Source organism: Acomys russatus, unplaced genomic scaffold (genome assembly GCF_903995435.1).
Source record: "Acomys russatus unplaced genomic scaffold, mAcoRus1.1, whole genome shotgun sequence".
NCBI lineage: Eukaryota > Metazoa > Chordata > Mammalia > Rodentia > Muridae > Acomys > Acomys russatus.
The window spans coordinates 79,500-102,190 of NW_026131506.1; the positions used below are offsets into that span (position 1 = coordinate 79,500).

Consider the following 22,691-nt stretch of genomic DNA (forward strand, 5'->3'; position numbering starts at 1 on the left):
TAAGCAAACTTGCCATATAAAAACATTGAGAAAAATGTAAATTTATGCAGATCTGTTTTAAGCATATTTTTAGTGTTGCTCTCAACTTGGTTAGAGAAGCTTTTTTTCCACTGGCAGGAAGGAGTCAATGCAGACACTCATAATTGGTCAAAGTGCTGAGAGTAAGTGACTGTTGAGTGCTCAGTCCTAAATGAGACATGTCTATTGACCCCACCAAGGCTCAGAGAGCATCATGGAAGAGGGAGAGGAAAGAGTACGAGAGCCAGAGGATTTGGGATGCTATTTTCTGAACAGGATAGGACCATTGTACTCATGAACACAAAGCTTCTATGGTTACCTATACAAGATCAAGCCAGTTAGTAATTCCAGCATGGCTGGGCAGCAGTGGGGCACGCCTTTAATCCCCCCACTCAGGAGGCAGAGGCAGGCGAATCTCTGTGAGTTCAAGGCCATCCTGGTCTACAAAGCGAGTATGGGACAGCCAGGACTACACAGAGAAACCCTGTATTATAATAATAATAATAATAATAATAATACGGATACATCACTAATAATACACATTATATACACATTATACTTAATAATTCATATTATCAACATGAATTATTCTTATTATTCCTTCATGAATGGAGGAGGGGCTAATGACGTTCCACCTTTAGCTGAGCAGCTATCAGCAACTGATGGGTAGAGGATGGGGAGCTATTTTTTCCTTAGGAGTGTAGTCAGATAATAAAGGCCCTCCCCCCCATACCCATGTACATGCAGGCAGCACTAATCAGATGAAGTGCAGTTTTAAAGAATAAAAAGAAGAGGGCATGAAGGTGAGAGGGCACGTGCTGGAGGTTCTGGGGAAGGGGAGGATTAAAGGTGCATGTGACCAAGACACAATTTATATATTATGGGAACTGTCAAGAAATTTTAAATATGTTCTTTTATAAACATCCAGTTTTAATATTTATCTCTCTGATTACTACTAACGATGGACATATCTTCCTGTCAATTGGATAAGTAAATTTCCTGTTTTATGAACTATCCAAGTTTCTCATAGAGCACCAATGCCTTTTAAAAAGTCAACTTGTGCCAGGCATGATAGCATATGCCTTTAATCGCAGCACTTGGAAGGCCTCTAGACACACGAGGATCTTTGTGAGTTTCAAGGCAGCCTGATCTACATAGAAAGTTTCAGGGCAGCTAGGGATACAGAAAGAGACCCTGTCTCAAAAAACCAACTTATACAGTTATTTCATTATTTTTCTTATGGCTGTGGGTTTGTCTGCATGCATGTCCACAGAAATCTGTGCCTAGTACCTACAGAGGCCAGAAGAGGGTGTCAGATCCCCTGGAACTGAAGTTACAGATGCCTTCATGTAGGTGTTGGGAACTGAACCCAGGTTCTCTGAAAGAGCAGCCAGGGTTGGTAACCACTGAGGCACCTCTCTAACCCCTTATATGAGTTCTTTATATTTAAGATTATTAATAAGGAAAGGGAATTCTTCATAAAATCATCACATCATATCTTATTTAAATATTATTTCCTAGTCCATTTACAATTAGTTTTGATTTATAAAATCTAACCTATGTATCAATTTGGACCCTATAAAAGATATAGAGATAGAGATAGAGATATATCCCCAAACTTTGCCTGAAGAATTGGCTAGTAGGAAGAAAGCAAGGTTCTCAGACATGCTGCATAGCATACAGAATGGTAGAATTGCACCGGTGACAACAGCACTGTCACATATACACCTATCAGTGAGCAGCTTGACTGTCTGTGTATGATCTTCGCCAGAGATCAGCATAAAGTAAGAAGTATGTATAATGAAGCTACATATATGCAGATGGCAGCACAGATCTTGTATTCTGCACACTTACACACATGTAGCAGGAGCAAAGACATTTTTAAAAAGATGAAGGCTTGGACATCAGACCTGATCAAGCATCATCTCACGCCAATTACACAAACTTACACAAAGGCACTTCACTGTTATTGTCTATAAAATGGGCATGATACTGGCTTCTGGGGGTTGCTATGAGCCTCAGATGAGAGAAAGGAAAGCACTTGGCCCAGTGCCTAGTACATACTGAGACCACAAAGAAGTCCACCTCTGCCAATAGGCACTCCTCAATACTGCCCTCTAGTGGACAATGGTATCCTCCTTTGTAAAGTGGGCCACACCTAACATGGATCCAGTAGAAGAAAATTGAGATTTCCCAACCAGGTACTGTTCCCCACTTATCAAATACACTTATTTTAGACCAGATCTTCATAAGTACAGCTTCTCTTTTGTTATTTAGGAAATTCTTCCTATCTATAGCTACCTTGTTTCTCATCCAAGTCTACCTTCTCACTCCTACTGAATTATCCCAAGAACTACTGGGTACTCAGAGCCACTCAGACCCCTTGTTCAACTGAGTCTATTCCTCAGGCAATATCCCCCTGGTTTTACTCACCCACACAGTTGTCACAGATGCTACAATGGGAGGCCCTGGGAGGCCGGAAGATCTTGCATGTATAACAGTATTTCAGTTTCACAATCTGGTTGTTTATCTGGAAATTCTTAATACGAGGAGGTGGTCGCTGGCCCTGTGGCACCGCACCATTGGTTGCTTCTGTAAGTCAGTAAAAGAGCTTTAATTTAGTGCTACCCTTTGTTGGAGTCCAATGTCTCACCACCTCTCCAAAACTTATGGAGGCCATGAGAGGTAAGGACTCTTCTCTTCCAGACAAGTGCTTCTAGACTAGACTTTCACCATCACATGTCTACTGAATGCCATATCATTCTGTGATGTACATGTAAAAAAGGTGTTTCTTCAGGGGTTTTGGGTTTGGGGGTAGGTTGATTACAAGGAAAAAAACATAAAAAGAATAATGGCAAGAATCTGAAATCAAAGCATCTAACTTTACTAATACTCAGATAAATAAAAATAAAACAGAACTAACTGGGCAGTGGTGGCACACATCTGTAATCCCAGCACTCAGGAGGCAGAGGCCAGCCTAGTCTACAGAGCGAGTCCAGGACAGCCAAGGCTACACAGAGAGAGACCCTGTCTTTTTTTTTTTTTTTTGGCTGGAGAGACAGCTGTGGGTGCTGGGAACCAAACTCTTATATTTTTGGTTGTGAGCCTAGCCTTTAACAGCTGAGCCATCTCTTCTGCCCAAGACTCTGTCTTAAAAACAAACAACAACAACAAAAACATAGTCTGACATGCTGGTCACATGCCTTTCACTAATCTCAGCATTCAGGGGGCAGAGGCAGGCAGATCTCTATGAGTCGCAGGCCAACCTGGTCTATATAAGAAATTCCAGGCCAGTCAAGGCTACACAGTGAGAACCCATCTCAAAAAAAAAAAACCCTAATAAATACAAAAGCACTATTCCTTCCTACTATAATTAACAAATATTAAAAAGAAGATAAATATGCAGTACCCAAAAAGGTCAAACTTATCTTACCGGTGAACAGCACATTAGCAGCTACCATAATTTTTAACGTATATGCTCTGTAACCTAGTAATTCTACTAGCAAAATTCAAAGAGAACTACAAAACATGGTCGTGCAAGAGTGCTTTAATAGTGTCCTTCTTAATAGTGAAAACTGTCAGCATGGCAGCACATGTCTGTTATCAACGCACTTAGGAGTTATAAGCTGTAGGATCAGGAATTTGAGGAAAGACTCAGGTACACAACACAGTAGAGACCAGCCTTGGCTACATGAAACACTGTCTCAACAAACAACAAAGTCTGTAGGCAAAGAACATGCTCAAAGTACATATACAATTATGAAAGTGTTCTTGTGAAACCTAGTGCCATCCAGAATTAATATATGCCAATTAAAAGAATAGTTCAGGGGCTGGAGAGATGGCTCAGCGGTCAAGAGCACTGACTGCTCTTCCAGAGGATCCGGGTTCAAATCCCAGTAACCACTTGGCAGCTCACAACTGTCTGTAACTCCAAGATCTGACAACCACAGACATGCGTGCAGGCAAAACACCAACGCAATAATAATAATAGTAGTAGTAGTAATAATAATAATAATAAATAGTTCAAGGGCCTGGAGAGACGGCTCCTAAGAACATTTGCTGCTCTTGCAGAGGACTTGGATTTAATCCCTGCACCCATATGGCACCTCACAACTGTTTGAAACTCCAGTTCTAGGGATCAAATACCCTCTTCTGCCTCCATGGGTACTGCATGCACATGATGCACTTACATACATGCAGGCAAAGCACCCATACACAGAAAAGACAAACAAATACATCTTTTAAAATGTGTTTCAACTGGCCATGGGGCAGACACCATTAATCCCAGCACTCGGGAAGCACAGGCAGGCGGATCACTGTGATTTAGAGGCCAGCCTGGTCTACAAAGCATGTCCAGGACAGCCAAGGCTACACGGAAAGACCCTGATCTCCAAAAACAAAACAAAACAAACAAACAAAAAGGTCTCAAAACAAAAAAGGAATAGGGGCTAGTGAGACAGCTCAGCAAGCTAAGGCATTTGCCACCAAGCCTAATGACCTGAATTTGGTCCTTAGTGGATGAACAGAACTGACTCCCGACTGTTGTCTTCCTACCTACACACACACACACCATGGTGCATGCAATCCCCACTCCTAAAGAAATAGATAAATTTTAATGGAATAAAAATAATTTTAAAATAAATTCTTTTTTAAAATGGGGTGACTTGCTTGTATTAAAATAGCTATATATGCATTAAAGAGAAAAAATAAACAAAATACACTAAAGCATCTCTATGTCAGGTTATGTTAAATATCTGATCTTTCCCTTAACTGAATTCTTAAGGAGCCCTGAATTACTATGACAGAGGGTACGAGCCCTTACAGCCATTTTGCTTATTGCCAAACTGCTTCCCAGACAGACTGTATGAATTTGCATGCCTATCCATCCCCAGCATATGAGAGTGCCAGGCTCGTTGCACCTTTGCCACAAAGTATAATGCTAAAAACAGAATAGTTTTCAATTCACTTCGATTTTAAAAATATCTGCCATATGGAACACTTTTCCTTTTTTTGCAGTGGGGTAGGTGCTGTGAAATCAAACAGTAACAGTGTGCTACAAGTCCTAAGAAGATGAGGCTAGCTATTCATAAGGTGGTGATGTGAGTACCAACATGCTACTTTAATATTTCTTTTTTCCTTTTTTTTTTTTTTTTTTGAGACAGGGTTTCTCTGTGTAGCCTTGGCTGTCCTGGACTCACTCTGTAGACCAGGCTGGCCTCGAACTCACAACGATCTGCCTGCCTCTGCCTCCCCAAGTGCTGGGATTACACGTCTGTGCCACCATACCCAGCTTAATATGTCTTGATATATGCTTTACAGTAGGGTGTGTGGAGCACAGGCCTGGATTCAGGGCAGAATCCGGGGGAGACATGGGGGTAAAACAGGAGGTACTTAAGAGCAAAATAGAGGGGGACATTCAAGTACTATTTTTTTTTCTCTAGCTAGATTATTGTTTCACAGACTATGGCCCCATGCCTTGCCTCTATTTTATGCTTACTATTTTCACCTTCACCTCACCCCATGTAGTTCTAGCTCAGACATGCACAAACCAATTTCTCCTTAGCTCAACAAAACCGGCCGAGATTTTCCAAGAAGAACTATACTGCGAAAGTAGGGGGAAACCGTTCAAATAAATAAACAAACACAAAAGCATGGCAGCCTTCAGGGCAACATCAAAGAACTAAAGGCTAGCCGTAGCTGGCACTCTAACACGGATATTCAGCATCACACCTTCTGGGTCACAGAGCTTGTCGTACAGCTCAGTAGTAGAGCACATGTCTAGAATGTCCAGGGGACTGGGCTCAATCTCCAGTGCTCAGGGGCAAGGAGATGACAAAACAAGTCCATGGTCACTTCCCCCCACCCCACTCTTATCTTGTTCTTATGTGGACTCAAGCTACTGTCAAAGCAGAATTGAGAAACACTTACATAGCCGCCGCTGCTGAGCTGGCGGCTTCCGCTTGCTCCTTGTACTGTCATCATTGACTTTTTCTCACAGTGGGAACTCCCGGGATATTTATTCCCTCCCCAGCCCTGGATGATCTGCTTAAATTCACGAAGCCATCATGGCTCCTGGTGGTGTCACGTTTCAGTCTCAGAGTTGCACATGTGTCTAGTTCTGAGCCTGAAGTTGGTGTCTTCACTCCTCCGAGTGGCTCCTGGGACCATGATTGCCCTTTCTCACTTTGTGTGACTGCCGCCACCCCACCCTCCCTGCCCCATCCCACCCTCCTGGCCCCAAGGTAGGAATTCTTGGCCAGGGACCCATGAATGTACTTCAGAAGATCTATGAAGTTCTGAAATTATATCCAAAGTTGTATGCAGATGCAAAACAGAACATTTTATGGAAAGGCAGTCTACAGCTTCCCTGGACAACCCCCCAAATGGAAAGTGCATATCCTGGCAACAATTCAGCCAGACCTTGGTAACAAACTCTTTCTTCATGTACCCCAACATGTGGGAAAAGAAAGCATGCATGGCTTTACTGGCTTACTGGAATTCACAGGTGGTCACTTAGGATCTTGGAGAGAAGGAGCTGGAATAGTACTGATGCTGCAACCGCTACGAACATTCCACTCTCCCACCCAACGAGGCCACCCATGGATTACAACTTGCAACTAGTTCCAAGACTCACCTATTTCCATTTCTATGAAAGCTGCTTCATCTGGGAGTGCTCGAGGAATCACTCCAGGGTCACTGAAACTGGTCCTCAACAGTGTGGCCATAGAGAAAAGAAAGAGCATGGCAGCAAACACAGGGATGGCAGGGGACAGCTGAACAGCCAGGTAGCGACACCTGAAGAAAGGAAGCAATTCAACATTTAAATATATATACACACATACACATATGTATGTATCTATCCAGCTATGACAACTGGATTGATCTGGCCTCCACAAGAAGAATAGAAGATTTTTCAGGGCAAATACTATGTTATTTATGTCTTCTGAATATTCCAAACACTTAAGAGGTGATTCTGAACACAGTGTAACCTCAGTACATACTTGATTGAGGTCACCTATAGCATACAAGAACAGACTCAAGGGAACTCCCCTACAACTTAAGATAACTCATGCCTCCTAACAGGCCTCTGGGAACATTTTGTTTGCTTCAGGCAAGGCTGACGCTGGCTAGGGACGGAGAAGTCAAAGAGCCTGGCCTTGCAAGCACCATAGGGTACTTTTGCTCTGGGGATGTCAAGACTTTGCTATCCACTCATCAGACATTAGGACTGAGCTTGAGGAGGAGGAGACAAAATAGGATCAATCAGCAAGCAGGCTCACAGTGGCAACCAGAGGGTATCTCAGCATGCTTTAAGGCCAGTGTAAAGCTTCCAGGCTGTGGACTGACTCTGTACCAGCAGCCATTCCTTTTGTCTCCTCAAATAGCTCAGCTAGTGGGTGATGAATGACCACCAGCAATGGAATAAGAAACCGCCTTAACACCACTGCCCAACACCATGTCTATTTCTGTCTTTCCTCATAATGCATCTGTTCCTCTCCATATCCCAAATGGACTTATCTTTCAGGTTCTAGAAGCATCACTGTCATCATGGCAACGACAATTTACCATATACCAGGCACTGGGCTAACTACTTTAAACATCTTATTCCATCCAATTCTCACACCAAAGCTAGAAGGTAGGACATCTTCTATTCATTGCTACATGAAGAATGTGGGACTTAAGTCTCATCTCCTACAAAAGGCCTATGGGAGGCAGCATTCACCATTCCCTCCTGCTGGCAGCTTCTTTGTGAAAGCCCTGCATTGTTTCCTGGCTCTTTATCAGTATGTTGATTTCGCCTTTCTCAACTTGACTTCATAAGAGCAAGAAACTGGTCTCATAGGACCTTGGGTTCAAATTCTGGTTCTACCAACTCCCAGTTGGGTGATACCTCATATCAGTCTCCTCATCTGTAAAATGGGGATAGTAATAGTATTTCATGGGGTCACTCTGTGGACCAAATGCACAAGTATAAAAAATGTTTAGAAAGATATTTGATGCATAACAGACACTAAGTAAATGACCTCCACTAACATTAGCATCTGATCTTATATTTGCTAGCTCTTCATTCAAGTAAGGGAACAAAGAAGCTATCAATAAATACTTGTTGATCTGAACTGACTACCAAATCAAATGAATGAGAGTATGTGATGAGCTTTATCACTGACCTATTTTTATCTATCTCCTCCCGAGGCACATTTCTCCTTGAAAACAGAGAGCATCACTGGAGGCAGACTATAAGTGGATAAGCAAGGAGCAGAGGGAAAGCAAAGAAAGTAAGCTAGGGAAAAAGCTTACTTCATCAGCATGGCAAGTAAGCAAGCTGCAGTCTATTCAGGGCAAATGCTTTACCCACAGGCTGTATGTTTGCTCCAGTTGTACAGACAGCCCCCATGAGATGCTTCCTTGCCTCCCCTCCACAGTGTAAGTGCACAGGCTGGGGCGTGGGGGCTAACTCACTGTTATACTAGGCTAAGCAGTATTTATAATGAAAGCAAGCATATGTATTGAACCTCCAAAATGATCTCAGGGGCCTAATTCATTTTAAACTATAATTTGGGATCTTAAGTTTTCTTTTTAATAATTTATTTTCTTCTCCTAAGAGTCAAAAGGGCATGGAGGGAGCATTTCAAGAACTGAAAGATCTGCAAATGTGTCCAGGGTAACTAAGGGTCATGCGTATCACCAGTTATAGACGCCTTTCCTTTCCACTCCTCCGGTAACAGGAACACATAATCAAAAAGTAAATTCAGAAACAAGTCACCACCACTTGCCAGAGAGACCCAAAGGACACAGGAGAATCATGAAGTCATGTTTCATGAGCAGTCAAGTGCAATCACTACACTTACAGTCACTGATCATCTATAAGATCGATCTTCAAAACAAAGAAGCAATGTCTCCAGGACTAACTGCCTTATATAGTCTCCAATCCACACGGAAGAGGGAAATCCCATGTGGCCCTGGCCAGAAACAAAGAACTACAGGCAACTAAGGAATGCTAAGAGCACAAGAAATAGTCCCTGCCCCAGGGAAGAGCCCGCTAATTAGTTTAACACTAAACGGACTGAACAAGTTGTGTGTGTGTGTGTGTAAAACAATAACAAATAAAGAAAAAAGTCATATTTCTAGAAGGAGGTGCGGTTATGGAAGGGGAGGGGTTGAAAGAAGGAAAGGGAAGGGGAAATGATGTAATTATATATTTTTAAATTGATTTATTTACTCACTTTACATCCTGGTCATAGACCCGTCCCTTCTCACCTCCCAACCCCACTTTCCCTCCCTCTCCCACATTCTCCTCCTCTATTCCTCAGAAGAGGGGAACCCCCTTCCCATCTTCCCCCCTCCTGGGCTCATCAAGTTGTATCAGGACTGGATCCTCTTCCCCTGTGCCCTAGCAATTATATATATATATTTTTAAGCTTTAAAACAGCGGAGATATCTAGTTATCCACCAAAAAGGAGGGTTTTTTCCTTTTTTTTAAGATTATTTATTTTTACTTTGTGTGTATGAATGTCTTGTGTGCATGTAGATATGTACACCATGCCCATACTTGGTACCCTCAGAGGTCAGCAGAGGGTATTGGATCTCCTGGAACCAGAGTTACAGATGGCTGTGAGCCACCATATGGGTGCTGCGGACCAAATCCAGCTCCTCTTGAAGAGCAGCAAGCGCTTTTAATCACTGAATCATCTCACCAACTCCATTTCTTTTTTATTTAAGAGAAAAGATACGGAGCTAGTAAAAGAACCACCAAAGGAAAAATTCAAACCACTGCCGGCCCCTGCAGAGAAGGACCAGAGCTTAAACTAAGGCCAGTTCCAACACCTGCTGTAGACTAGACAAAAGACAACTTCGATCTGAATTATACTACACCATCAAGGATAAAGTCTCTGTAGTCTCCATACAGACTATCTCCTGCACCTGCTAAAACAATCCACTCTGTATGACAACAAGCACACAACAGGCTCATTGTATCATTCTCCTCCAGAGACGAGGCTATTGGCAGGCAGTTGTCCCTAGTGGGTGGGCGTGGCTAGAAGGGGGGGGGAGGGCTGCCATCAGGCCTTCTATTCCAAATAAGAGGAAATGTCAAAAGATAGCAACGAGGAGTATTGTAAAACTACAACCTATGATGTTGTCTCTCTTCTAAATAAACGTGTTTAAATAAAAACAGGCTCCTAAGCAAGGAACAGTGGTGTATGGCTGTAGTCCCAGCTACTCAGGGAGGCTGGGCCAGGAGCACTACTTGTGCTCCTAAGTTCAAGGCCACCTGAGGCAAGACAGAAAAACACCTGTGAAAAAAATTTCTTCCTCTGTGTTGGAAGTCTAGGGATACATTGGTTAAAGGTCACATAATTTTAATAATGAAAAATAGATTCACGAGATCTACCTCATATAATGGTGACTATAGTAGAGAAGCGACATTTTTAACTATTCTACAATATATGTGTGCATCAAAATATGCTGTCCACTATAAATATAGCTTGGAGTTGCCACTTCACAAGCATTTTAACCTTATTTTATAGTTCCATAGCTGCAGTAAGCTGGAAGTCCATCTTTGACAGGAACAAGCTCCACAAAAAATTAGTAGTAACCTCACAGTCAAGGTAACCTCAAACTTCACCATTTGTCTTAGAGAAAGACTTGGTCAGCTACAAACATGAAATAATTATTTTTAAATGCCTTTGTACTTTCCAACTATATCATTTCTGGGCATAATGATATCCAAACACTCATGGAAACAGAAGTCTCCTTTGTCTTCCAAGTACCAGGCAGCCTTCCTCCTTCCGGGGGTTACAAGCTCCCATTCTTACTTTATAAATAAACCCCGTGCCTACAAAGCATTCCTTTTGGATACCTGAAAGAGCATCGTCATTTTAAAACATCCTCTCCCAACTCCTTGACTGACCTCAGACTTCCATAGCTGGGCTAGACTACTGGATTCCCATATGTTCCCATGAGCCACATGCTGGTACTGCCCAGCAGTATCCAGCAGTGCCAGGCTAGGCTAATGCGTCATGTCCCATGCCCCATCCCCAGCATGCTAGCTCACTGGAGGAATGATAGTAATGGCACAGACTTCAATTCACTTGAAAAAAAAATCTCAAAATAGATTCATGAGTGGAGCTGGTAAGAGACCAAATTGACTCCATGTTAGGGCTCTGCCTTACAGACTGCAAGCTTAGGTTGTTCTACATAACACTCTGTCTCGAAGTCTCTAATAGCTTTCTTCCTACATTTTTAATGTTTTGTTTGTTCTTTTATCAGTACAATCAATAAGCCAACAAGTATTTATTGGCCTAACAACTGAAGAACAAGAAAAATAGGAGCTAATTTTGTTGGGGGAAAACATAACTAACATATGAAACAGCTAAAGCCTAAGATGAGCCCAATAATCAAGCGTTAGAATGGTGATTCAGACCCTCTGGACTGTAAGTGCTCAGGAAAGAGCCCTCTGGGGGAGCTGGTGGCTGTTGAAACTGTTCCAATAGTGGCTGTTAAGGATGGCTTTAAGGAAGAACTGTGCTTTTAACAGCAAGAAGGGCCTAAGGAGCCAAGTCTAATGATACCCTTTGATCCAACAAGATAGAAATAACACTTCATTTGAATTCCTCCCAGACATGGGTGGGCCGTTATCTTCTTATTCACTACTTACCTACAGTCCACTGAATGTTTCTGTTTCCACAAAATTCATGCTGAAATCCCAAGCCCCAGTTCAATAGTATCTGCAGGGCGGGTGGAGCCCCTAGTAAATATTTACATCACCTAAGTCTCCATCTTCATGAGTGAGATTAATGACAGCTACTAACAAGGGTCTCCTTGCCTTTCTATGATATGAGAAGATTGCGAGAAGACAGCCACCTCTAATCCATGAAATAGGTCTTCACCAGACCCTGACTCTGCCAGTACATTGACCTAAAGCTCTCTAGCCTCTAGAATTCAAAGACATAAATTTCTGTTGAGAAAGCAATCTATAGCAGTCTGTGATGGCAACCCAGATAGACTCACTAGACTCCATCTCTAGAGCCAAATAACTACATAGAACCACCACTCAGAAGACAGTGACAAGGTTACTATAGCTACACTCAGGGTCTGCTGAAAAGGAAGACATCTCCTTTATCACTATAAACTGAACTGAGAATTACCCTCCAGAGAATTTGCTCCATAAAGGTCATGGTAAAATGTATAACCCTCTTGCTTCAGTAGAAAATGCAGAAAAATTAACCCAACAGGTATTTTCTATTCTGTAGTGGTAAGAATATTCTTTTTTCAGAGGAGATACATAATCTGTATCCGGGTAAATCTACTCAGTAATTGCCAAATGTTAGTTGTAATGACAATGTTTAAACCTCAGTAATAGTATACCCTTGCTTAAGAACTTGGAAAAGTTCCGTGATGCCAACTACACACACACACACACACACACACACACACACACACACACACACACACACACACACACACAGAGAGAGAGAGAGAGAGAGAGAGAGAGAGAGAGAGAGAGAGAGAGAGAGCCCCAAAGTCCACAGACCAGTATTCCTAGGTCTCCCATTAACTAGCCTTATCTAATCACCATCACAAGGCTCCCGTCTTCTCATTGCTCCACTTCAGGGACATCCCACTAATTACGCTGCATTACCTAGCTTCCTGGTTTGGCAAGAGACACAAGGTGCCTCCTTTGTTCATTCTTAAACAATCCTAGCCCTGCTGTCTCTAAGGAGTCTCCTCTCTCCCTCAGGAAGCACCTCAACTCAACGCATGTCAGCTTGCTGAGAAATCTTTGTTCGTTGTGCTCACCTTTTCCAAAATAGAGACCTGCACACTTATTAAGTTTCATTCGAAACCGGCATGTTGGCTCATGCCCATAATCCCAGCACTCAAGGACAAGAAAGATCACAGATTAAGGTCAGTGTAGGCTACCTAGAAAGCTGCAGGCCAGGCTTGCCTAAGAAGACCTTTCCTAAAACAACCAAACATACAAACAAATGACTCACTCTCATTCTTGTCTATTATGGTCCCACATAATTGTGAAGCTGAAGTAGGAGGCTCGCGTGGGTTCAAAGCCATTGGAATAACATAAAGAGCTCCCCAAGAAAAGAACGCTGATAACCCTCTGGGGGGTAGGAGTGCAGCTCACTAGGAGGACACTTGTGAAAGCTTGGGATGGAGAGACCAATAGGCATCTAGATGAAAATGTAAACAATATCTTAAAAACAGATTGACAGTATGTAAGCTATTACTACAAAAGATGGTGGAAAGATTAAAAACATACAGAGAGGAACTCTGCATGATAGAGCCATAAAGAATTACAGAAGGAGCCAGGTGTGGTGGCGCACGCCTTTAATCCCAGCACTTGGGAGGCAGAGGCAGGCGGATCGCTGTGAGGTCGAGGCCAGCCTGGTCTATAAAGGGAGTCCAGGGCATCCAAAGCTACACAGAGAAACCCTGTCTCGAAAAACAAAAACAAAACAAACAAACAAAACAAAACAAAACAAAAAAAAGAATTACAGAAGGAAATAAAAGTGTTTGGGAGACTCATCTTCAAACAACATGCTTTTATCAAGAGTTAGGCTTACAGCTAGGGATGTGGCTCAGTTGCCACTGTGCTTGCCTAGCATTCGGGATGCCTGAGATTCCATCCTCAGTGCTACATAAAACCAGACATAGCGACACCTGCCTGTAATTCCAGCACTGGAGCAACAGAGAAACGAGGAACGAGAGTTCCAGGTCATCCTCAGCTACATGGTGCATTTCAGGCTAACCAAGCTACATGAGACCTCATCTCAAACAAGGAAAAACTTCAGTTCAGCTAAGAACTGTAGCACACTGATATCAAAGAGGCCATTGGCCATTATAGCATTCTAAAACATCCGTTTGGTTGGCCAAGTACAGAGCAGTTCTAACTCACACAAAGTTCAAGACTGACCTTCACAGAGCAACTCCCAAAAGAACGCTCTCTTGGTCAGAGATCATGACAGTCACCTTTACCTCTTCTCAGTCTCAGTGAAAGGATAGGCAGCACATTCTAGTATGTTCAAATGTGGCTTTGGTCTCTGTAGTTCTGTATGTCCTTAAACTTTGTTTAACTGTTGTAAGCTCTGCTTTTTCTACTGTGTCAGGAGCTCTCACAGAGTGTCCTGGTAGGGAGTACGCTCTGCTCAATTTGTCTCCCAGCAATTCTCATGTTGGAATCCAGGCCTAGGAGTGGCAACAGAGGCAGCAACCCTTCATAAACTCACAAAGCGGCATACATTTTAGGTCTTCACTTAGAGATGGGCCACTGTGCTCCTGCAAGAATGCCATGCCAGAATGTTGTCAGTTTTCTACAAAATAATCCTTGGTCTCCTAAGAGCATGTGCTTGGGAGATTCTAGAATTTGGTATTATATACAACTTTGATATAATAATTTGAATGTCTTCATAATGCCATAACCAAAGATGAGCATCCAACAGATCTTGGATTAGCTCACTTCTGTGGGCCTGACTTCGTAAAGGCCAAAAGGATGGAGATAGCCTCCAGAGCCCTTTATAGCTCTAGCATGCTCTGATTCTGTGAGTCGAGACTGGAATTTTAAATGCATCCACACTGTATTCTCCTGGCAACCTTTACTGACCGCCTACTCCAGTGTAGATCACCACAGAGGGCTACACTACAGGAGGTAACACTTGAGCCTGAAAGCTTGAAGCTCTACAGGACAAATGGGGAGTGCAAGCACAAGAGAGAGAGAAAACCAGGCAGGCTGGGTGTGGTGACACAGATCTGTAACCCCAGCACTCAGTGGGGTGGCTGCAGGAGGAGCAGGAGCTCAAAATCACCCTTTGCTACACAGGAAATTCAAGGCCACCCTGAGCCACCTGAGATCGCCATCTCAAAAATAAAAATAAGAATTCAGAAAGGTAAGGCGTGTCACATGATTATTTGGTACAATGGGCAGGTTTACAGTGAAGAGCACTCAAAGGAGGAGGAAAATTTAGGCATGCTAGGAGAACTGAGATAATTACTAAGCAGTATTATAAATCCTTTTTCTAGTTTATCTAATTCAGTGACTTCTAATATGAACATCAAAAGCACCCATGGGAACCAATCTGACAAAAACTGGTCTGACATCGCCTTGATACAATTTCCTCCACATACAGCACGCAGAGAACATAAACACCGATCGTAGCAGCAAGGTACTTCTATGTAGGGGTCAAAGGTCACACAGTTCTTCTTGCCACATAAAAAGTCTTGGACTTTGATCCCACTAGAAATCTGGTGACATAGTTAAAAGACAAAGCTAACAAACAACGTGTTTGAGCCTTTCCCAAAGTCTACACTTCTTGGGATGTTGAGTTAAACCAATATCACCAAAGCTTTTCCATGGCTGGACAGCACACAGGTTCTCACATCACTGTGCTGTAATGTTCTGACATAAGCTGGACAGGGTGTGAGCAGAAAGGCTGCCATCCTCACACACATTTTCTACATACCTCACGCCCAGAATTAATCAGAAAATACTTTGTCTTTAAGTACTTTACAATTTTCACTCCACTTTTAAATTTATACATATTTGCCACAAATACAACTCCCTATTGGGTGTCTACACTTCCCCTTTGTGCTGTCATGTCCCTCTCAGACAGATAGTTATGCAGAATTTCAGACACAGCTACCAGAGGTTCCACAACTTCAAACTGAATTTCCAATCTGGGACAGCATCCTTGAGAGATGACCACCTAACTTCTTCAGAAACATTTCTAACAATTTAGTGCTAACTGCTCCCAGGTGCAAGACCTTTTAGGTTGTTGTATGTATGCAGCATACAACCTGTCCACTGAAAATTACAGATCTCTCCTTTGAACACTGGACATTTGTAAAGGCAAAATTTCCAAGTCCAAGGCTGGCACTTGTATGTTTGTCATGAACAGGGCACCCACATGACTGACCAGACTGCTCAAGCCATCTGGCTGGCCCACAGCTATGCCAAACACAGCCATAAATCTGCTTACACTTGTTCCTAAACACCTGCTATCAACAGGACCAGGTTGAAAAGAAGCACAAATCCAGATGTGTACCAAGATTTGAACTATATTCCTGGGAGACAAACCTAGACTCGAAGATAATTTAAGAAATAAAATAGGTGGCTCATGTATGCCTTTTAAAAAGTATTACAATTTATTCAAGATTACATCTATATTGCTTATCCCCTCACTTGTATCTTCCCGTTCCCACCCTCCCTCCTTCTTTGCGCTACTCCCCTCCCCTAGATGCCAGCACTCAGGGAGGCCAAGGCAGGTGGATGGATGGCTGTGAGTTCAAGGCCAGCCTGGTCTACAAAGCGAGTCTAGGACAGTCCATGGTACACAGAGAAACCCTTTCTCAAAAGCAAAAACAACAACAACAACAAAACAAAAAGAAAGAAGGAAGGGAGGGAGGGAGGGAAGGAGAGAGGGAGGGATAATAAAAGCAGACAGCAATCTGTGTATCCAAATATGCTCATCTATGTTTCTTGGTCATTTGGTTAAGATCAAGTGCAGTGTCAAATGCCATCATCACCTGCCTGAAAATAGTGACTAGACCATCTGGTTTCCTTAGGTCTTGCTGTATCTTAATACTAACATTAGAGCCACAACTGTGTCCTCCTAACCCTACCCTCCACTATTTGGCTCAGAGTAAATTACAGACTAGTCAAGAAAAAAAAAAAAGACTCAATTCTTCATAGTTATGTCGGTGTGCCTTGTACAGCCTACCATTGGATAGGCACAAGGCAGCTATCACTGTGATTATCCATGTGTCTGCATATGACAGACACACACACTCACACACACCACCCCACATTTCTTATTAAAAGCATTCATCAGTGGAGACTTGTCTTCTTTGGTCAGATTTACACTTCCCCATTCCACTCTTAAGCTAACACATTTACTTCCTTCTCTCCTCCCTCCCCCAGCCTTTACTTTTGAAATATTTACTCTTTCAAACAGACAGCTGGGACTTGGGGCAGTTTTGCAAACAACCTCACTTTTCATATCCTCAAAAATACAAAACAAAAACCCAAGAAATACTTTTGAAATGTGAATCACCTTGGAGGAAAACTTACGATGCCTCTGTTGAACAGTAATTTAGCTAATTAGAAGCTTCATCCCATGGGCAGTTTTCTTCAGCGGCCTTCAGGGGCCTAAGTGGAACAGATCCAAGTCACAGTCTCTTTAAGCCTTCCAGGTATTTAAAAAAAAAAAAAAAAGAGCCAAAAAGCCACAGCTCTAAACCCCATATTTCTCTGACCAATGCAGAGGTTTCCTGGACCCAGAACTACCAACTCACTGATAGCCTGGAACAAAGTCTTATCTCTGTCATAAAATTCCAATCATAGCCAGGCATGGTAGCACATGCCTTTAATCCCAGCACTTGGAAGGCAGAGGCAGGCAGATCGAGGCCAGCTTAGTCTACATAATGAGTCCAGGACTGCCAAGGCTACATGATGAAACTCTGTCTCAAAAAGCAAACAAAAACAAAAACAAAACTTTAAAAAATTCCAATCATAAGCATCTAATGGCAGAGCTAGAACCAAAGGACTTCCATCAAAAAGAAACGCAGAAGGGAGAGAGGGAAAATGTAGAGAGAGTGAACTGAAGGGGAAAAAAACTGTTTTGTGTTGTATATAACCCTTCCTGGCTTCATATGCTCACTTGTACCACACAGAAGCACATGTTACATACACACATACACACACACACACACACACACACACACACACACACACACACGGGGGTGGGGGAGGGGGCAGGAAGTGAGTACTGAGCTATAAAACTCACAGAATGGAAAACAGGTAAGAAGCCTTCAGCAACCTGCCAAAGTTCACAGAAAATCTCCACAAAGTCAGCCAGCGGCAGTAACAACAAAAGGACCTTTTCACAGAGAGTTCATCCGATCGTCTTTTCCCAGCACTATTATAGAACGTTATGCCACTCTTGCTACTGCTGTTACTCAAGCCAGCCGCAATAATCAAACGTCTAGCAAAGTACGCCCCCCCCACCCCAACTCCCTCTGAGATGCACAGGGAAAGCCTGGAGCCGTTAGAGAAAAACAAAAGTGAGTCGCAATGGACTGGAGCACATTTTAATTACCTACTCAATTTGACCAAGGAGCCCCTTGACACCTGCCAGCCACACCTCAGCATGGGAACTCTATTTCCAGGTCACCCATGAACACAAGCCATGGCAGGCTCACATCAGGTGTGGCCTCTGTAGCTACACGTACACCTCTTGCTTCCGCAACGTCCTCCTTAATACAGTAATCCCAAAACAATTAGCACTGCTCCCATCCCTAGAGTGTGGAACCATCCTCAGCATACCCAGTAGTCATGCCACAGTGCACTAGACTCCAACTGGCCACCTCCCTGGAGCAGTGACCTACACAAACTTCAAACAGTCTCTCTAGTACTAGGCATCATACTGCATAAAAAAAAAAAATTAATTCTAAGGCTACCATCAAGCCAACAAAGAATGTTTGGAATACACACACACACACACACACACACACACACACACACACACACACACTGAGTGACTTTTAAAGGACAGAAAGAACAACTAACATTTCAAAAGCACCTCTATGGCATTCCCAAAGCTCCTTTGTGGTACGGCTGATGCTGAGACCAACCTTCAGGTTCTCAATTCAGTTTGGTTTTCAAATTAACAGCTAGGTAAGAACTAGGGCTTACAGAAATGGGACCCAGAACAGCAGATTAAGTGGCTATTGTTGAGTGGTGTTATAATATCGAAAGTTGGGACAGGTAGAGAAGAAGTAATTTGTCACTAAGTTACTGTCAGTGAAAGGAGGTAAATAATTAAGACAAACTCATTTGTTTGTCAGGGATAGCCCCACATCAAGACTATGAATTGATATTAAAGTTCTTGGCCTTTTTTAGGAAGTACATATTCTACCATAGCCACAAAGCAGTGAATTCGCTAGACACAGCCTGAAGACACTGTACAACAAAAGAGTAAAGTCATGCAAGGACCACCCACCACAAATGCCCAGGAAACACAATTTCATCCCTTGAATCCAAATCAACCACAATCGAACAAGTGTATTCAACACAAACTCACTCGAAGGCAAAGAAGAGTGTACATGTCCCCAGGATGAGGAAGAGGGTCAAGTAGAAGATGCCCTTTTGCCGGGCCATCATGACACGGCCATCGCAGCAGAAGGTGTTCCTGCCTGGGAGTTTCTCCCATTTCCGTGTCACCTTCTTTCTTACCACCATCACAGACATGATTGGAGTTCCTGGTCCAAAATGGGCTTTGTGACTACACGAGAGAAGAAACAGAGGCTGAGCCCAGCTTTGAAATCACGTCGTCTACTATTGTTGCCACTGGGTCAAACATTCTCAAGAGCGAGCCCTAAGAAAAAGAAAAGGGGGGGTGGGGTGGGATGAGACAAGAATAACAAAGTACAATTGAACCCTCATTCCCAGAGACAGAAAGATGAACTGCCTGAAGGGGTGGGAATAGAAAAGTTTGAAATGTTTATTTTGACTCTGTTCTCTAAAGAGGAAGACAAAAACCAGTTCTCCAAAGGGAGGAAATTAGTATTTTTTAAATAATAAATCCCGTTTCCAAACCAGCGCTGATGATTTATTTAACCAGGACTCTTGGAAGTATGTAGGAATTCTGTAAGTGGCCATCCCAATGACTATACTTTACAAATGGGTAAACTGAGGGCCAGTAAGAAATAACATATTCAGGGTCACACCGCAACAAAGTTGAGACAAGAAAGTGTGCCCCTTGGCTTCCAGGACTGGGCACTTCCTGCTATACTACACTGTTCTTTAGTCTTCATTAGTAAAAAAAACATACCAGCAGGTTTGTTGCTGTTGTTTGTCCCTAAGTAGCCCTTCCCATCCCTCTTCTGCTCCTTCGCCTTCTTTCTTCAATTAACCATTCAAATATTAATCACGGAAGGGAACAAGTAACCCTCTAGCCCCATGGGGTAGGATGGTCTGGGCATTCTGTACACATACCCACATTGCATTTACACAAAATAGATTTCCCTTCATCAAGCCTTCTGTAACTTCCTGAATCCGCAACTGAAACAGCCTTGATGGTCTGGCTTAACATTTGTGAGACCCTTAATAAAAACCACATCACCCTGGAAATAAAAGGCTTCCTTAAACAGGAGGAATTCTAGGATGGTTGGCAACTGATGATGGGGTGGGGTGGGGTGGCTGAGGGCGGTGGCAGCAGCTAAGTCCCTTGGGGGCTCTCTGGGACATTTCACCAGTACCAGCTCCATTCAGCATCCTGGATTTCCAGGCCTCGCCTTCCCCAGTCACTGTCATCTTTCTCTTCTTCTCAGGTGCAGGGCTGTGTTCTCTATTTACTGGCACCACATGCCCCGTGCTGGCAAGAATGAGGCGGAAGCCTGCAGCCTGATGAGCAAGAAACAACCAGCCGGAGATCATTCCTGAGCTAGAGAGGGCAAAGGTCCAAAAAGGGGACTAAGAGCCAAGCAGGGAGATGAAAAGGTGTTAAGGCTTGGGGAAAGGGAGGGGGTCCCAGAGGTGCAAAGATCACTTCCTTTGTGTAAAACTAACCTGGAAAACACCACCACCACCCCTCATAAACTGACCCAGTAGGAGAACACAGAGTAGGAAGGGGAGCCCAACCTGGGAGACGAAAAATTTAAATCCGTCGGAAAGCAGCGACCGGGTTCAGCAGCCTAGCGTCAAAAGCCAGGGCAATGCAGCGGGCTCGGCCTCAGGAGGCCCGCCCTGCCTCCTCCACGCAGCAGACCACCGCCCCAGGCTGGCTGGGACGCGCGCCACATCCACACGCACACGCCGTCCACAAGCTCGTACACACTCACACACGCCCCGCCACGTGTAGTCACCCCGGGCCAGGGGCTTGGCGGCTGGCAAGCTCAGCAGGGCGGTGCCAGCGTCCCTCCGTCCCAGTGGAGCTGAAGAGGGATGCAGCCCTCTAGACAGCTGAGCCCCGGAGACCCCCCACCCCCACCCCTTGTTACCTGAACAAGGGAGACTGACCTCAGCCGGCAACTGAGGGCAGAAAGTGCACTGTCTCCAGGGATCACGTCGGCCGACAAAGGTGGTAGAGACTTCTCCCTGACAGGGAGGGTGCCTCCTCCTGACAAGGGGCCCCAATGGTCGGGGCCCTAAACCAGCTGTGGCAACCGCCCACCGCTGGCGGAATGGAACGCTCCTCACGTCACCAGGTCGCTCCAGTAGTTGCTCGTCCTCCATTGGCTAAAAGATCACAATGTCTCCATCCCTCCCCTGACACATACTACCATTGGCTACTTCAAACGCCACTCCAGAGTACCTCCGCCCACTCCCCCACCCATCTCCTTGCTACAAGCCCACCTGCCAAGCCACAGCCAGCCTCTCTCTGGGGCTGGAGCGCCAGTATGTGAAGTGTTCTCTTCTATTAATATAGTTACGCAAAAGTGGAGGCGAAACGTAGTGTGGACCGGGCAGGGGAGGAGCCAAGAGCAGCCTCCCCACAAACACCCAGCGAGATGCTGAAGCAACACTAGCTCACAGATCCGGACGAACGCTCACCCTCAATAGGTCTGCCCAGGGCCTCTCCGGTGCTGTTTGCCTTAAAATCGATCAAGATCTGTTTATGGGCATCTTCATGTTAAGTTTTCTGCCTCTCAAGTCCTATTCAGGAGCCTGGGACTCCGATGTGATCTCGAAGTCTTTCAGAAGAAAACAGAAAAGAAGATGAAAAGGAGTAACCATCTCTGAGATATTGAGAACAAGTAATTGACATTAAGGGAGTTGGAGAAACTCCACTGAGACAACATAAATACTTCCAGGTAGATAATGAGGTAAAGATTACCCAAAGGTAGTTAATTTCTATTGGAACCTGAGATTTTTGTTGGGTGTGGTTAGACAGAAGCAAGTAGATTTCTATATGATGAGGCCAGCCTGGTCTTACATTATTATTTCCAGGCCAGGCTTCATAGTAAAAATCCTGTTTCAAAAGAACAAAGCAAAAGAACTGGAGATATTATGATAATTAAGGGAGGGGCATCCATGGCAGAATTTTCATACACCACCCAGATTGGTTCTTTCCTTCTGATGCCTCCTCTGCAGTTACTGCCACTGAACTCTGCTATCAATTGTAGTAACGTCATTAAGAAATTTGAGTGGGGAAGACAGTTGAGAATCACGGCATGATATTATAGGGTGGATATTACAAGGCACCAGGTCTGTTTCCACCAGTATAACTGGTTCCTACCTTCCAAATAAGTATGAGGGATGATTAAAAGTGACCTCTCCTTTCCTACCACACCGTCTATGTTAGCAGTCCAGGTTCTCCAGAGCTTGATCAAAGTGTTTCCCTAGGGTCACAGTAGTTGGAATTAGCACTGAAATGCCTGCTAATGCTCTCACAAAGGCAGCTTTGTGGTAATTGTAATAAAGGACCACCTACATAGTCAAGAATTCTTCTTCCTTTATAGTATTTTGGTCCCATGCAATATTTAAAAACCTATATAATGATGATTATTCTTGAAAAGTTTATGACATCTTCCAATCAAACAAGTTAAAGGAATTAAAAATCCTAACCTCTTACAAGAGAGGTGTGTTATAGTTTGTAGTTGAAGGTATGTCTCTATAAAGCTCCTATTGTTCCTGAGCATTCATGCTGACCACAATCATCGGTTTA

The 22,691-nt window shown here is 43.7% G+C and overlaps 1 protein-coding gene across 1 annotated transcript in view; it reads right to left on the minus strand.

The window, feature by feature from the left end:
* The window catches only part of Zdhhc9 (zinc finger DHHC-type palmitoyltransferase 9), a 34,691-nt gene extending 15,344 nt beyond the window's left edge, over nucleotides 1-19,347 (minus strand). The window contains exons 1-3 of the mRNA XM_051142691.1: nucleotides 19,107-19,347; nucleotides 6,653-6,813; nucleotides 2,452-2,610 (exon numbers count right to left, since the gene is read on the minus strand). Coding sequence (XP_050998648.1) covers nucleotides 2,452-2,610; nucleotides 6,653-6,813; nucleotides 19,107-19,273 — 487 coding nt within the window. The 5' untranslated portion in view covers nucleotides 19,274-19,347. The remainder of the gene's footprint in view (nucleotides 1-2,451; nucleotides 2,611-6,652; nucleotides 6,814-19,106) is intronic.
* Between the last annotated feature and the right edge of the window lie 3,344 nt (nucleotides 19,348-22,691).